We start from the raw sequence: 18049 nt of genomic DNA, 5'->3' as shown, positions 1-18049 counted from the left end.
TTCTTGGCCATGGTGTTGTTGGAACACCTTAATTGGTGGTTTGAGCTAGGACGTAAAAGAAGAGATGATGCCAGCATTAAACAGAAAAATTCTAAAAAAAAGGAAAGAGAAAGAGACAAAATACTCATCTTTCTGTGTAAACCGTTGGATATTAAAAACCTCCTAACTGGCTGAGCTAGGCGCGGGTTAACATAGGTGGCTGAGACACCTATGAAAGCCTTTTGACCCCCCTTTGTTGTCCAAACATTATAAATTAGACAGAACTTACTCTTATTTGACTGTGGCAAAAAGGCAAAAGTCAGTAATTAAGAGGGGTGAAAAGTTGAGACAGAGATGGATCAGATGAGTACAAGTCTTACCTTAATTGTACCAATCACTGTAGAAAATGAATCCTGGTAGATTCCCTTGGAAGTGTCAGATGCCCAGGCGGTACCTTGCATAGTTGCCAATCTATTTGACAACTTGAACACTGCTTGAAGGGGGGATCAGTGGATCTGGCAAAAGGGAGCCCATGTTGGAGGATCCAGATGGGAGGTCAATGCTGAAAAAGGATTGAGATAAAAATGAGTCAAGAGTGATTTTTGGGTTGGCACTAGCCACTTGAGCAATGTCTTCCTGCTGTTGTTTCCAGGTTCAAGGGAGGCTGTGACCTTTTTGAATTTCAAGTCATCTTCTGGGGCATGCCGGTCAATCCTCAGCTCAATCTTGGTGTGAGTATAAGTTGTAGGGACTGTGCTTGCCTTGAGTGAAGTATCTGCAGCATTATTGACACCTAAATTGACACAGATTATCACCACTCTAGAACAAAGCTTAATGTCAGTCAGATACTCACTCTTATTATTACAGGAGAAAAGATGAAATAAATTCCAAAACCTACCTTGCCTTTCACATGTATTGGTGTCTTGAAGAACTCCAACACTTTGTACCAATGGCCAAGATGGGAACACCTGACCTCTGGGGACTCCACAACTTCCACATTGGAATCTTAATGAACATCCACCCCAACAGGAACATCATAGTCCTATGACTCAGTTTGGATACAATTGAGAGAGATGAGAAGTAATGTTTGATGTGATGACTCAGAGAAATGAGAAGGTGGCTAAAAAAATGGAATATTGACAGAAGGGATTGTTTGAGATGATTGAAAGATACATAAAAAATGTAAGAATGAGAGAAGTGAAGGTGTAATGTGATTGAGAGAACAGACAAGGGAAGTCTGAGATGAGCAAGAGAAAAGAGAAGGTAAAATAAAAAATTGAAAGAAAAATTCAAATCAAGGAAAATCAACACATGTGAGAATTAATGACAAAGACTGAAATGATCAAATGATGTACCTCAAGTACTGTAGGACTAGTTGTACCTTTTCTCTTCTTCTTCTTCTTCTTAAGAGGTGGAGAATGGTGCTGTGAGCAGTTTGAAACATTTCGAGATGCTGAATTTGTGTTACAATTCCAAGAGTTTTATTGGATAATTGTGAGACTCTTTTCTTTGGTTTTGGTTGAACACTAGCTGGTACTGAGGTGGGTGCAAGTTGCAACCCATCCTGCTTCTGAATGATAATCCTTGGTTTCAATTCCATTGGCATTGTCACTAGAATTGTCACCACCAACACCTGGTACTTGAAGAGCTTGTCAAGATTCTGGTGACAGCATCACTGTTATGACCAAGAAGGGAAGTGCGAAGAGAGAAGGAACTAGTTGTGTTGATGATAGGATTAAAACATGAGGAAAGACCAGTACAGGTAAGTCCAGCCTAAGAGCCGGTATCAGTGGGAGATACAGTACAAGCATGTGTAATATGGTAGTATGCTGATAGGCTCATAACAATCACCAGCCAGGTCAAGGGCAAGCTGGTTGACAATGTCAAACAGATTGGATGGAAGAGGGTGGAACAAGACTATTTGAGGAAACGATATTGAGGGTGGTTTGAGTGTAGTTTCTGGTTTCAGTGGTAGAAATTGGTACGAGTATTGATAGATGGGAATAGGTCAAAAAAAGACGGATCGGATAATGTGGTAAACGGGTCACAGCAGTCGTCATTCTCTTCTCAGACGATGTTCATCATCAATAACTATCAAAAGTTGACTCGAACCAATGATGTCAGAGGAAGAGAATGGACGTCTAGGAGTTGCGCTTCAGAAGCAAGTTCCCTAGTTTCCCAACAAAGAATTTCAAAGAAAATATCATATTCTTAGAAATCCATTCCATCACATTATCATTATCCTGATTTCCGTTTTTTCTCTACATCCACATAAAAGAAAAATATTTCAGCGATAACATTTTTTCATTTGCGTTTTCTTATTATGGTCATTAATAACCCCGTAACTTTGACAAACGCTACCACCGCTATTTTCGATGACATTGATAAAATCCTCACGAATTACGATGATTCAGGAGGTAGCAAAGTCACTACCATGGCGCAGTTTCGCACACAAGTCGCTTCTGTTTACTCCTATGAGGACCCCGACTTTCTGTTCCATTTCTCAGCAGTCGCACGCTGTGCGATCTCTTTGGATAGCAGAGCAAATAGGCCCGTCTACCCTGTTACGGACGTCTTGCCTGCGGTGGCTGACCCCCAAGTCATCCCCCCCATCGTGCTCAGTGATCGTTTCTCCCCTCCTCCTACAATCGACATCTACGGCCCAGTCAAAGGATTCATGGCCAGGCCAATTCCTTCATCTCCTTCTCGGTTCGAGGATTTATCTATGTTCCCAGCCAACCCTTCGACCAACTCTGGAGGGCCACCTCCCCCTCCTCCTCAACCGTCCTCTCCTAGACTTCGTCGTGGTCCGGTTTCCCATGCCAATTGCTCACCTCGAGCTTCTCCCAGAGGTCCTGACGCTGGTCCATCTCTTCTACGGCGGATTCAATTCTCAGGGAGTCCTCGAGCTCGAACTCCTTGTGCAACGACTCCAATTTTTCCGGTTTTCGAAAGACTGGATAAAGGAAAGAGGAAGAGAACTCCTGCCTCCCCGCCCTCCTCACACTCCTCTGCTCGACCACCTGTCGCAGCACCAGCTGTCTCTGGTCCCACCTTCTTGTCGGGAATCCCAACCATCCCTGGTCCCATGGTGCCAGCGCAAATCCTCACCGCTCCGTACATGGACGATAACGAACATCTTGTTCCCGAGGATTTCACTCCTATATCTTTTCACGTCAACCAGATTGCTCTCCTGTATAAGTCTGACATCAAACATCACGTCAGCGCTTTCAATTCTTGTAAGAACAGGCCTGCAAACTGGCAAAACTCCCTTACCAAAGAACTCCTGGAGTGTAATTTTGTCGATCTTCGGAAATTTTACGGAGCAGTTGCCTCCTCCGATCCCCCTCAGAGCCGCCTTTGTATTAACGCCGATGGTGACCTTAATAACGTCGAAGGAGCAGCTCCAAAAGAGATCACCGATAACACTCACTGGCAAAATCTTCTCGGCGTTCTCAAACACGCTTATATTGCCGCCTTTCCTCCTGCTGCCATTTCTATCAAGAAATACTTCGAGTACATTCTCCGCCTCCCAGGCCTCTTCCAAGCACGCGTTTACTGGGAGGACGTCAGAGACTTTGATGTCGAGCTTAGGAAAGAATTCGCTTCCCGGCCTAGTCTCGTTTGGGGAGATTACACTCACGATTCCCTCAAAGGAATCGACAATCGAGTTCTATACAGCAGCACCAGCAAACTTGGTCGTGCTTCTATTCCTACTCAAAAGTACCAATCTGTTCAATCATCTTCTCGTACTCCGAGGCTGGCTATTGAGGCTGCTCCTCCCTCCTATCAATCCTCTCGTCCTTCAGCAGCGAAGAAGCAAAAAGGAAAAAGAAACAAACCAGCGTACAAGATCCGGGACTCTAGATCTCTTCCTAAAGCTGATCAACCTTGTAACAATTGGAATCTGGGTGTCTGTCCACACAGCGACGATTCATGCGAGCGAGTTCACGGGGTATGCAACAAAGATGGATGTTTTGAACATCATCAAGGAAGCGACGCTCACAAATGAGCCTAACACCAGAACATTTCTTTGAGGTTTAGACATCGATGTTTTAGACAAAGGCTATTCAGCAGCAGTGAATTCCTCGATCCACGCCGAACCTCTTCCTTCTGCTCCCCCCCTCGACTCGGACCCTTTAGCCGCTTGCGCGATAAAACGTCGCCCAGACCTTTTTAAAATTAATTGTTCCATAAATATAGAAAATTTCAAAAGCCTTCTAAAAAACCATCCGAATAGGCCATTCGTAGACTCTATTATCCTTGGGTTGACAGAAGGTTTCTGGCCTATCTCTGAAAAACCCTCGGACAATACTGTGTTTAACACGAATCATGCCTCAGGTACGGAAGCAGAAGAAGTCCTCATCAAAACTAGAGATAAAGAATTGAAACTAAACCGCTTCTCTCCTCCCTTTTACACTCTTCTTCCAGGGATGAAAGTTTCACCGCTTTGTCTTGCCACAAACCCCTCATCCGGTAAAGTTAGGATGTGCACAAACATGTCGTTTGGCAACCCTTCTCCAAACGATCTTATACACAAAGACGACATAAAAATTGATCTTGACGGTATTCCTTATTTTATCCCGTTCTTGCTTTATCATTATTTCGGCAAACACAAGTTCATTTTATGGAAGACAGACGTTGATGCAGCTTTTCGAAATCTCCCTGTCTCTCGCCAATGGCAATTCCGGCAATTAGTCAAGATCGGAAACGCTTTCCACACTGACAGAAACGTCAACTTTGGCTGCTCTAGTTCCCCAAAGTTATGGTGCGCTTTCTTTTCCCTTGTCCTTTGGATTGCTTATTTCGAGTTCAACATAACCGATTTAAACGCCTACATGGACGATTCATGGGGGATCAGCCTAGCTTCCAACATGGTCTCGTTTAAAGGACGGAAAATTCCCTTAAATCAGGCAAAGTTTTTACACATCTTCGACTTTATCAACCTCCCTTGGGCCTGGGAAAAACAAATCTCGGGCAGCACCCTCGACATCATAGGCTATTCAGTCGATTGTGTAGAACTCTCCATCTCCCTACCAGAAGGTAAAAGACTCGCTTTGATTGCAGCTCTTAGAAACTTCATTTTGGAGCTGTCTCACCCCCTAGTCAAGTGGCAACAGATCACGGGTTGGGCCAATTGGGGGTTAAACATCTTTCCTTTAGGTAGATGGGCATTACAGTCTTCTTGGGACAAGATAGCTGGAAAAACATTAAGAAATGCCCATATTCCTCTCAACCGAACCAACGTTGACGACCTTTCATGGTTAGCAAACGCCCTGGAATCCTGGCCAGGTCGTCGCATTCTGAAACATCTACATTGGTCTTTAACGGATGCCGACTGTATGTTCTTTTGCGACGCTTGCCCAACCGGTTTCGGTTTCTGGCAACCATCCAACGGATGCGCCTGGAGCTGTCCTATTCCGCCACCGTCCAGGAACAGCTTCTGGGCTGAACTTCTAGCAGTTGCATCAGCGGTCAAGATGGCGGTTGAATTCAAGGCCTCGAAAGTGGTGATCTTCACTGACTCAGAATCGGTTTCGTACCTTTTTTCATCCCACCGTCCTAGCCCTGAAGCAAGATCCCTATTCAAGTACATAGTGAACATGATGCTCAATCACCCTATTGATGTAAAAGTTCGATTTGTTCCTCGTCAACACAATCAAATCGCAGACGCCCTTTTTAAAAGAAACTTCGACTTCGCCAGGAGCAAAGTTCCCCGTCTACATCTACGTACTTTCCAACCTGACCCAGAAACCCTCATAGGAGGATATCAAACTAGATCTTTGCCGGCTCTGCAATAACTTCTACCTCCTCAATTCACTGCTCCGCTGCTATGGCTCGAAAAAAGAAAGATAAAATCGTGCCCCTTAATTTCAAAGAACGAGAAGCCCTCTGCAAGATTGACGTCAAAAATAAACTCGAAAAATCAACAGTCGCCAAATACAATTCAGGATATCGTCGTTTTGTAAAATTTTGCGAAGAGCATTGTGTAAGACTCTTCCCAAGCAAAACAAACCTGTGCCACTTTGTTACAGTGGTCTCACGAGAAGTCAACCCAGACACAGTGGGGAAATATCTTACAGGCATATCATTCAGCATGCGCGAAGAATTTCCATCAGTTATACAGGCCCGTCTTTCTGTCAGAGTCAAAGACACCCTTTGGGGTTGCCTAAAGCTATTCTCAAAACCCGTAGTGCAATCAAATGCATTCACTTTCCACGATATCCAACTCTTCGCTTGACAATGCGCTCTTCAACACAATCCTCGCACTAGGTTTCTCAGCCCTCCATAGGTTGGGTGAACTTACAATCCCTGATTCAATCAATCTCCGCAACGATCAAAAATGCATCAGACGATCGTCCTTAGTAATCTCTCTTTGCGGCTCTGTAGCATGCTACAATCTCCCATATCACAAGGGAGATCCGAAATTCAAAGGAACTCCAGTAGCCATAGTTAGCCGTCCAAACGACCCTACTTGCCCAATCAGAACGATTCCCAACTACACAATCCGCCGCGACAAACGATTCCCAATTCACCCGTTTTGGTTAGTCAGAGAAAACGGACAACAACCTACCAGAACTTGGTTTATGAATCAGCTTCAGAACATCTTCAGTAAATCGAGATCAGGACATTCTCTCAGAGCAGGAGGAGCTACCGCTTACGCTCAAAACGGAATGGATATGGATACCATTCAATGCATAGGTCGATGGTCTTCCGAGGCTTTTCAAACCTACATCCGTACACATCCTCTCCTCAATCTGAACAAAACTCAGCGCGTTATTCAAGCTTCAGGTTTTACCACAGGAGAACACATCAGATTTCCAGGAGCTGTTCTCGTAAGCCTCCCAACCATCTGAGTCATCATGACAAAATTTCTCCATGAGTCCAATTCTCGCATTTCTCTCATGACGACTTACTAACGTCAGAATGATTCTTCGTTCTCCACAGCCGTGGGCCAGAAACGAATAATCAAACCTGCTAGACCAACCTCAGTCTCAGGTAGCGCCGAGTGAGTCTCTCCCACAAGAAGACCATAATCCTCATCGTCGTAGCGCTCATCCAAGCAAACCTTTCTTTTACAGGTTTGTGACATAGGTTCGAGATCAACGATCGCGTCTCCTACATGACTAGAGAGCAGTGGCACATCACACTCTCAAAGAACGTCAGTCATTCTAGTAGAATGAACAACTTGTTTGATTTAAGACCCAGGCTGACATAGGCCTGTAAACAAATTTTTTGACTTTCAAAAATTCGTAACTATATGACTTTGTCATTGGTTGCAGTATATACATAGAGTTCTACACCTTTCCTGATTTTCAAGAAGCCACAGCAAAATCTCCTTTCATCACTACTCAGATACTACCATCACCACTCTATATATTACGAGGGTGGTAGAACTCTGTCTTCATTCTTAATTCTTCTTGATCAGTCCGGGGGGTTTTTCTCTTACGTCATGCTTTGTTAGGTATGCTAATCAAGCACGCCTCTGTGGCCATTGTAGAACTTATAACCCAACAAGGGTTATACAGAGCTGGAAGAGGATAATCTACTAATATAATGACTAGTAGAAGTTGTCTAAGGACTGCTCTTCTAAAACAACACAATCAGAAAGAGCTCTGTTGTATTGAGTACTGATAAGGCACCAGAGAAAAAGTATCTTCACACGTATTTTAACTTCAAAAAAACACACTTTGTATTACTATCAACACTGCTATAGTGTTATTCCCAATTGATAACTAAAGAAAATAAGCAATATCTGTTTGATATTATTCCCAATAAGTCTTTATGACTATAATACTAAAGTAAATTTCTCTTTATAGCTGTAATAAAGGGCGTATTTAAGTGACCAGGTACTATTAAAATAAGTTTATGATGATAAACAAAATAATAATGGCGTAAATGATAAAGAAAAAAGGGGAACAACAGTTCCAAAACCCTCTCAAAGTATATATAACAATGTACTAGAACTTTTACAATGGTCAACAGCCTCAAAACCAATCAAATCCGCCCAAAATTCCCTAAAAACCCTATGATGACGCAATGTAATGATTTTGTTACTAATAAATGATGTAATTTTCACAGCTAAAAGTGATCAATGACGCAATAATATGATGTACAGCACTTCTTATGATGAATACAGGTGATTTTTTCCTTGTAAACTAGCTGAAAACCAATTTTTGAGATTACGAATGTTTTCAGATGTGCTCCAATTTTTGATTACTAAAGTGCATCTTGTAGCCCACGTGTTACTGATCATTTCTGACACCTACATGACCTACTTTTGATGAGTGATGAGTAAGATATTGAGTTGTGAAGTTAAGGTTTTTGGTGTTACATGTGACTTGTGACTGTAAATTCGAGATTCACACCAATTCTTTATTTGCCTTATAACTTTTTACACACACCTCCGTTACTAATGATTTAAAGTTTGTACATTATGTAATCAACTCTTCTGCGTTGAATGAGCCATTTATCAACCTATTCTGACGTCATTTGACATATGTAATTAGCTGAAAACCTCCATTTTCCACGAATTTCACCCATTTTCTTCACTTTTCACAGCTACTACTCTCTTTTTCTTGCTCATGTAATATGGCATCATCATCTATAACCTTAAAAATCCCGGAAAATCCTCTTGGCAACCTTAAATTCCATCACTACCACTATTACACATCCAAACTACACGTGTACCTCTTGTTTACCAACTTCGAAAAAGTACCTTTTTCCTAATAACTTTTGTTTCTACTTATCAACCTTGAAGATTAAAATTTTCATAGTATAATATAATGTTGTTCTTTCATATTCTAACGTCATAATACCCATAACTTTATTTTTACTAACCTAAAAACCATTTTCCAACCTATGTACCTATATTTTCGAGTTTTTCTTATGTTTTTCTTTATTTCTTTTTGTAATAAATTTGTAAGTAAACTTTAATGATCTTATGTATAATGTGAAATAAAAATGATGTAATGTTGACCTAGTGACCAATACATAAGCCTACAAGAGCTTCAATTGATCAAAAACCTCCATTTCGAATTTTCTTTCCTGCTGAAACCTGCTAATAAACTGGTAGACTGGTAATTGTGAATTTTTTAATTGATCCCATAAATTGATCACCACACCGTATAGCGTGAACCACAATACACAAGTATCCAGATCCAAAAAAGACCCATTCCTGGATGGAGACATGTTCAAATCTAAATCTGACAAGTGACACAAGTGATCTATTTGTAATGTGATAAAGGGATTTTGGTAAAATATGGGTACTTAGCTGGAATAAGGATTGCCAATAGTAAACAGCAAGACCAAATTGAATGAAAATGGAAAGTTGGGAAAAGGATGAATTGACTCACCTTAAGGCCCTTCTAAGGATGGAGTAAAGATTCTATGTTTTAGTTCTGAATCTAATCAATCCTGGTCTGACAGGTAGGCTATTGACACATTGTAAAAAGTTGAGTATCCGGTCAACGTGCTCTACTACAAGGGGGTCCCATATTCTAACGGTTGAATAGGGACGTTGAAAGAAGGTCATGTATACCTGTTGCTTCCAAATCTAACCGCCAAGCAGGAAATCACCGTTGCCAATTCTTGGACACTTACAAAGGAGTGCTGGCATTTCATGGAAGTCTAACAAAGAAACTGAATAAAGCTTTTTACATTTTTTTTCAAACTTCCCTGTGTGTGCACATTGATGTGCCATAGGAAAATGGACACTGTGTCAAGTTTGTTATTTCTGATACATAAATTTTATTTTGTGTTTTTATAAATTTGTATTCCACAACAGCTGTTGTGATTTGAGCCCTACAAGCATAAGCCACCACATGCTGACATTCAAGAGTAGATTGCATTGTGCCACCTTCTTGTGCAATAGTCCTGGCTTTATTCTTCTGCCTTGTTTGCTGCCTATGACATGGTCAATTTCTTCTCCTCTTCAAGTGAACACAGCGGATGATTGGTATAACTGGTCCTGTGGTTAGTTGCTCCAGTTGATTGACTGGAGCAACTACCACCTAAGGCTAGGTGATCTAAGCTGGAGCAGTCAAAAGAAGAGGGTGTTATAAACAGTTGCAAGGACATGGAATACAAAACATGTGAGCCATATCCTAAATGGGAATCAAACATTAGCACAAGGCAACATAGGCAAGAACACAATGGATATACATATATCAAAACAAAAACAGTTTTCAATGTGGAAAGGAATGATAAGGATCAAAAGATTGTTGATACAAAGTCTGTATCATAATTCATACTTGACACTTAGTGATTGTGAGCGCTCATGCTTGTGATGCTCAGCATTACTTCTCGGGAGCTCAACTGATTGTCCAACATACCATAACTTGTTTCTCTACTCATTCAATGTTTAGCTCTAACATATTGTATATAAACTATGTTAATTGTTGTCTCTTTCTGATCTATGTTTCTGTCTCTTGTGTGCAACAAACTATTTCATTTCATTACTTATTTGTTTGACAATGTGCCTGTTCACTCGTGTCGAGAATCTCATTTGTCGCCTTGTTGTAAGGTCTTTTGATGACCTTCACCAAGGTGGTGGATTCTCTCTGATAAGACTCTTTTGAGAGCGCTAAGTTAGGACTTCTGTTTATATTGCAAACTAGGCCTAGCTCCAGATGATCCCAGGAGTGGCTCTCAGAAGAGTCAACCAACCCTCAAAGAAGAAAACCCATAAAAAGATAAAGAAACTCACCTACAGCCTTTGTGAGAAATAATGGTTTTTTTTTGTTCTCCAGATTTTACTCGTTTTCTGACTTTTCATTTCTTGGCCCTTTTGAACTTAGTGGTGGGTGAGGAACTTGTGTTTCTCTTGCACATCCATCTTGCAAACACAACTTCTTATTGCTTATTGCTTGTTTGAGCAGGATTCCTAATCTCTCATCTCTTGTTTGAGACAAAAGACCTTGTCACCCGCTGGACTGCAATGATCTCGCCGGCCAGACAAGATGGCAGCGGGTACTGCGATTACACCATCATTTCCTGGATGCCTTTGAAGACAAGCTACTCAACCAAAAAGTCATTTCATACGCCTGCTCCTCGACCTCTTTCATCCCATTTTTTGGACACCCTTTTGGCTCGATGAATTGATTCTTCCTTTCAATATACCATTTCACTTGCTTCTTCTAATTGTATCAACTCAACCCACCCGTTTCTATCTGTTTAGCGTGGTTTATCAATCTATCACTTTCAACTTTGACTTGGAATCATCAAATCGAATCAAGGCTCTGAACAGTCAGTATTCCTATCATGATTTGGGTTGATCAAACGCTGACCTCTCTATGTTTCTTGCCAGCTATGCCTTACAAACCAATTCAGAATTGGATCCACAAGGGCAAGAATCCCGAGGAGGGTAAGTAACATGACTCTGAATGCCTCACTTCTTCATAGGACTGATATGGATCTCTTGAAGTGTTTGATCTGGCCTATTTGATTGCGGACGGGGACAAGGCCCCAGCCTGTCATCCAACGCTCAAGCGGCTCTGGCGCCAAGGAACGGAGAGCCGTAGCTTGATGGAAGAAAGCCAATCTTTCATCATTGGTGTGACTTTCAAAATTCACACAAAGAATATGGTTGAGGTTCCGCTCGGAATTGCCAAACAACCGGCTCCTTCCAAATTAACCACTGGGAAAAAGAAACCACCGCCTCCTCCTAAGTTCGCCATCATTGATTCATCAGACTTCAAGGACCGACAGGTGTTGGATTTCAAAATTTTTATGTATGGCAAGTCACTGAACAAGTTGAAGGACTTGGTTGGCGACATGTGCGACCGTTACTTCACCGGGATCAAGAAAGTTGTGCTTCATAGCGAGTTGACTCTGTTGTTGAACTGGAATGCAAGCATTGGTTCAAAGAAAACAAAATTAATTGATTTCAAAATTTATCAGGAGTTGGTCAACAATTTGGGAAAGAGTTGTTCCTCCAAAGGCATCATCCATATCATGCTGGAGAAACCGCAAGTGAAGGAAAATAAGAACACCCAGGTGAGATTGTTTTGGTGTTCCACATCCTCTCAAGTGTTTTAACTGATTTCATTTGCTTTAATGTGCTCTTCTGAACCCTGTGGCTCATAGGCTAGCGGCGCGGTGGCTTTCATTCAAGGCACCGCTGGGCCCAACACAATTGAAGCGGAACTCACAGCTTCCAAGGAGGAAACCGTGGCGGCTAAAGAAGAGACTGTGGTAGGCTTGGTGTCAACTTTTAATCCTTCCACATCTTTCTCTGATCACTTGTTTCTTTCAACACTCATGTAGGCCGTCAAAGCGGCTAAGGAACTTGAACTTGATGCAGTGTCCATTTACCAGGATCACCTCAAGCGAGCCCTCAGAGGTGATGGAGCTATCTTGACGGCCCCTTGGGACCTGAACTTCCACTATTGATTTACACATTGATGTGCGTTCATATGGGCAACAGCAGTGGTAAGCTTGTCCATCCCATCCTGTTTTCCCAGCCTAAGCTGACATCAAAGATCCACTGCAGTGTGATGGCTTAACAACCCGCGGAATATCTCCTAACACGGTCAAATACAAGCGTGAGATGTTCAAAAATGCCCTTGTTCATAAGGATATGAACGTCAAAGACCATGTCAAGAAATGCTACCCTGTGGCCACCCCAAGAGCCAAACAAACTACCTTGAAGCAAAGGAATTTCTTTGCCAACACTCCTCCCGTTGAAATGAAGATCAAGGTTGAACCAATCAGTCCTTCCGGTTCCAAACACGATTTGAAGATTAACTCCTCCTCCAGCGAGGTAGCTTCCCACAAGAAAGTCAAGAAGGAACCTTGTGAGTGTATGCAGTGTCCAGATGACCGCCAATTTCTTAACAGAGCATTGAATGCCCTTCAAGTTAGCTAATTGCCTCATTGAGGCGGCAGCCGAGGCGGATTTTCAAAATCAACCTTCCACTTCCGCCAATTGATGTTTGTTCAAATGTCCCCACCTTTTGATTAACCACTACCAAAAATAAAATTGTTCTAAATTGTTTCTTTTGGCGATTCACTTGTATTTTTGCTCATACATGCAACATTTCCCTTTTTCAATACCTTTGTTAACTCTTTCAATTTGTTACCTAGAGAGTCACTCAGTTTGTAAACGGTCTCAATGGCCTTATTTGGAATTATCACTAGGTTATTGTTTGTGAATCAACGATGCCATTTTGCCCCTGTTGGCATCCCAAAGTTGTCGCGCTACCAACTCCCCATTGACTTGTGAAAACGCCAGGAATACATGCTACCAAGTATCCCTAGCGTTTGGCAAAACACCAGTTGCAAACACAAGTTCACCATATTGAGAACTTGTGTTTTTGTCTTCGAGAGTCTTGCGGTCATAACCCTTGAAATTTTCAAGTGGCTGTTCAAAATCTCAAGAATCTCATGTGGATTTGATTGCCAATACAATATGAGACTTGATGAGCCATGGCTTTGGTTCTAATGATGGTCTCTTTGAAAACCACACAAACTACAGGACAAGCTGACTCAGCAAAGGCATGCTTTTGATTCCAAATCTTTTGATGGTTTGATTTCAACTGCCACTGTGGCATGACAGGAAACAAAATAAAGCATAGGGTACAACATCTCGATTACAACTGGTCTACATATAGCCACTACCTTTGAAAAGCTTCTCGCACAAACACTCTGTGAAAACTTCCATCATGGAAACCCATACCACAGCTTGCTCGCCATCAGCATCAATGGCCCCTTGAGGTCCCTGGGTCCTTTGGAGGTTTGCTTTCACTGGTGAGAAACCCTTCTCAATTGGATCCATGGGTCCAGCTCACCAAGTTGTCTTCCAAAAAAACTTTGAAATTGATGTGAGAATACCCACCTCACTTGATGGTGATTGCCAATAAGCCATCCAATGAAATAGCCGGTAACACTGACGAACAGCCTGATTGAGTTGGCCTGGCGAGTTAGGGGGTACACTCTCCAATGGGTGCATGTGCGTACTCGCGATACATACACCGTTTTGCAATCACGGTTTCATCTAGGGGTCCAAGACGATTGAAGAATCAGTATATAGCGAAACAATCCATAAAGAAAGCATTGACTTACCAGCAAAGACAAGGCAACAAGGGTCAATGTCCAGTACCCTTGCCATATAAGCCCCTCGGGTTGCCAAACTTTGATTCAGATGAACGGTATGTGCTTTCTTTGGTGTCCAACACAATCTGTCGCGTAGCTCAGTTGAAAGTGTCTTGATTGATACATGTTTATTAAATTGATCCATGATCTTGCTTTGGAGTTTGTCTAGGTATAATGTTGGGTCAAGGCAAAGGCTATCAAGGACAAAGAGACGCTCGGATCCTCCTAAGACTAATGGTGCACCACGATCCATACGGTCCAAGGGATTTGTTACAACGGCCTGAGTTTCCTGGTAGAGATTGACCCAGCGATGGACCGAAGTAAGGGCTAACTCCATTCCAAGAGTCCTAGAAATATTGTGAAATTGAACCCCGGTGAGGGCTAAGCAAACAACTGCAAGATTGATTTCCGGGCTATGATGAGAGACCCAGAACTGGAAAGCAGTCATATGAGCCTTGCAAGATATGAGATCAGGAAACAAAAGAAAAAGACTCACCGGTGGCATATCAGTTTTGTGCCAAATTTGAGGTAGGATGGTTGAGGTAGAAATAATAGAGGGACAAAAGAATAGGTGGATGAGGTGAAGCAAGACAGGAAATCACGGATGAGGGATACTCGAGTTGGGAAGAATGGGTGGACAAGGTGAAGCGAGAAATCACAGATGAGGTCTAACCCACTGACCCCTCTAGAACCGTGATTGGAACCTACCAGAAGATCCACCACGTGCCGCGTGAGATTCCGTGGGAATATGTCAAATACGTCGACAGTTCCCTTAACTATATCCCACTTGAAAAATAAAGAAAACTTGTTTTTTCAACAAGTCAGAAATTAAATAAAATCTAGGAGAACAAAAAAAACCATTATTTCTCACAAAGGCTGTAGCTCTAGATGATCCCAGGAGTGGCTCTCAGAAGAGTAAGGATCATCCGGAGCCAGTGTGGAAGAGGAATGTATACAACGTGTCTATCTAAACCCATCAACTAAACCCATGATGACTCTACATGTCTATGTGTATCCTTACACTCGGGCTTGACCCTCACTACAAGCATTCAATTGCTCCTCAACAAACAGCCTGTCTTAATAAAGATACATCCAGCAAAATTGGGATATCTCAAGATACGTTTCAAGAGACGATTGAGATTAATTGTAAAATAGGTTTGTAAAGTATGTGGGGCACCTCAGATCTTGTGATGAGATAGTTACACAACCTCAGATGCAGATATGGTGCTTAGTGCTCAGCTGATAATCCAAAACAAAATAGATGCCCCAGTCAAGGTATGACTTAGTGCGAAATTCTATTTGAGAGAAGGTATATGTGATTGAGGCATGCACTGGGTGGCACACATTCCAGAACTTCATTGATGTGTCGCTTTATTCTGTGTTTTAAGGAGCAAGATTTTTGTGGAAATAGAGTTTCAGTTAGCTCTGATTCTATGTGTTGTGAGGTTTCTGTGTCGCGTGAGATCTCTTCAAAACGAAAAGTAGATGAGCCGATAATCTTCGCAGGCTGAGAGTGAAGAAAGTGGGCCCCTTTGACATATTTTTATTTTGGAAGGTTATCAACATTCACAGGCATGTGTCTGGATGGCTCCTCACCAAGGCAGAGTAGAATTATGTGGTTTTCTGAACTTCATGAAATTCAAGGATGCCTCATGTCTGATAAGTTTTTGTGAACCCAAACGTCGCCGCTGTAAATTAGTAAACAATCTGAAAATCTGCGTTTTTCTCCGTGTGAGTCTGAGGTAAGCAATGAAGACATGTAAGCTCTCATTTAGGCTTGAAGACACAAGTTAGGTCAAAAGATAGGCTCATTGCTTGCATGCGTCGAAGTGAAAAATAATAAATTTGAATGATAACAATGACTGCAACTGGCGACATATAGTTCAGTGCGAGAAACGCGAGTCAGAGAATAGACAAGGCCACTGGCATACATCTATATCGTTCTGACAGTCAAGGGAGCAGATACCACAAAGGGAAGATGGAGTAACATCAAAAGAAAATTAAACCTCAAAGGAAAGATGAGACAAATACAGTCACAAGAGTGAGTGACAGAATGTCAACAGTGACCGAAAGAGACGAGCCACTAGTCTGGGATTCCGTCTGGTTCTTTAGGATAGTAATGGCGTAAGGCATGGTCAATAGTAGAAGCGTGAAAATAAAACGCGTGAATGAGTAAAACATACCGATGCAGAGGGTGTGTTACCGGTATCAGTGGCATTATTAGTCGTGGACGAGGCAGTGGGGTTACTGCCAACAGCAGCGGTAGGGTAGGACGAAGTGCTGATGGTGGCGTTAGTACTAGCTTGAGTAGCACTTCCGGCGGGAGCGGCAGTCTACATGTCCGTGGTACTTGCTTGTGATAAGTTTTGACGTGCATAGGTTTTCAGTCAACTGTGATAACGTACCACACTGGATTGGGTGTCCTTTGAAGTAGCTGTATAGCCATCGTTAGCAGTAGGAGCAACGGGATCGGGTGATGGTTGGTTCGAGCTGTCAGAAGTTGGCTGGTCTTTCGGTTTGTCATCTTTGGGTTTGTCGTCTTTGGGTTTGTCAGTGGTAGGGGCTTTCTTAGCAGGAGCCGGTTTCGCTTCAGTGGTGTCATCAGATGAAGGTTTCTCTGGGGCAGGGGTTTGCTTGTTTCCAATATTGACCCCAGCAGCAGCAGCTTTAGAAAACAAGTCAGCTCTCGATGAGAATGAAGAGAATTGAAAAAGTCTGCCACCAACCTGCTTGAGAAAGATCAAGTGAAATTCCAAGGGAGGCAGAAGTCTGAAACGAAGTGTGGTGTCATTTTCGTAGTTCATGCGGCCCCAATTGTGAATAAAAAGAAAAAATGGTCATACCTTGACCGCCCAGTTCGCCATTGCGATTTGGTCTGATGGCGAGCAAGAGCTTAGTGCACACTTAGTGACAGAGTCCTTGAAAGTGCCACTGTTAGCAAGGCACTTGAAATCGGTCTAAGCAGTGAGAAACATTGCCACATGGCAGTACAAATGAGTTAGAATTTGTTCATATAAATTCTTGAACTGGAGCAGATGATAGTCAAGTAAAAGGAGCTCTACTTACCAACGGACAGCCTGAGCTGCCGGAGGTCGCAGCTGTAATAAGACAGTTTTGACCACAGCTTGGCAAGCTAGAGAAGTCCGCAGGGAGAGCTTGTCTACGCTCTGCGCTGAAAGCGAGGGTGAAAGGAAGAGAAGCTAAAAAGAGTGTGCTGTAGACTGAAGGCATGGTTGGTGAAATCGTTATAATAATTTAGATAAATGAGGTATATCCTAGTAAAGTGGCTTCGTGGTCAGAAATGTAGAAAGTCTGCGAGTGATGCGATGAAGAAATTGGACTACATGACCATGATAGAGGGCTTTAAGTACTCTGAGCCACAGGAGGGCTAAAGCATGGGCTGCAAGAGAATCCTTCATGATTTACCAAAGAAGTGAACGTAGCATGGGAAAGTCAAGATGAAGCTCGATATGGTTAGATATTGAGCTCAATGCAGAGGCTTAGCGCGGAATTGCTTCGACTGATTATGAGTGCAGATCTGGGCTCTCACTACAGCACAGCACACTTGATCACGCAGTGCCTACGATACTTAGGTATAACCGAGATAAACTCGGGGGTGTGAAAACAATTGACGAAAGAAATGTAATTCAGCAGCCAGATCTGGTAAGAAATGATACTCTACAATTATTAAATCTATCAAGACAGCGGCGGGGAATGCGGCTTTGCTTGCACCCACCCGAGATGGGATCTGTTCGGTGTGGTCAAAATGACATCACTGCGTTGGCGAATTTGTAGCCGCGCACAAGACCTTGATGAATGACATTGAGAAGGCCATGCGTGACGCCGGTGCACAGAGTTCAAATGCCATATCCAGGATTGCAGTCCTCCCAGGTACCTGAGCGATTCCGCTTTAGGTTGGTAGGCTTTCGAGCCGAGCTAAAACGGCGCAAATTGTGTTTGGGCTTTTTGGGATGCA

General features: G+C 42.6%; 3 protein-coding genes across 3 annotated transcripts; 2 read left to right on the top strand and 1 right to left on the bottom strand.

Moving 5' to 3' along the window:
• Positions 1-2302: 2302 nt before the first annotated feature.
• Positions 2303-3991, top strand: MELLADRAFT_109947 (uncharacterized protein; the record flags this gene model as incomplete). The annotated part of the gene is made up of 1 exon (XM_007414040.1): positions 2303-3991. One exon carries the CDS (start codon positions 2303-2305, stop codon positions 3989-3991), a length of 1689 nt encoding a protein of 562 aa, XP_007414102.1.
• Positions 3992-11241: 7250 nt separating this feature from the next.
• On the top strand, positions 11242-12911 carry MELLADRAFT_91188 (uncharacterized protein; the record flags this gene model as incomplete). The annotated part of the gene is made up of 7 exons (XM_007414041.1): positions 11242-11344; positions 11405-11976; positions 12067-12174; positions 12247-12322; positions 12407-12411; positions 12473-12776; positions 12844-12911. 7 exons carry the CDS (start codon positions 11242-11244, stop codon positions 12909-12911), a joined length of 1236 nt encoding a protein of 411 aa, XP_007414103.1.
• A 2775-nt stretch (positions 12912-15686) lies between these two features.
• Positions 15687-17412, bottom strand: MELLADRAFT_72734 (uncharacterized protein; the record flags this gene model as incomplete). Its single annotated transcript, XM_007413960.1, has 6 exons — positions 15687-16179; positions 16257-16406; positions 16479-16738; positions 16800-16842; positions 16917-17030; positions 17140-17412. 6 exons carry the CDS (start codon positions 17302-17304, stop codon positions 16081-16083), a joined length of 831 nt encoding a protein of 276 aa, XP_007414022.1.
• Positions 17413-18049: the final 637 nt, after the last annotated feature.

The sequence above is a fragment of the Melampsora larici-populina genome (assembly GCF_000204055.1).
Source record: "Melampsora larici-populina 98AG31 unplaced genomic scaffold MELLAscaffold_40, whole genome shotgun sequence".
NCBI classification, from domain to species: Eukaryota; Fungi; Basidiomycota; class Pucciniomycetes; order Pucciniales; family Melampsoraceae; genus Melampsora; species Melampsora laricis-populina.
This window is presented reverse-complemented; position numbering and strand designations above follow the sequence as displayed.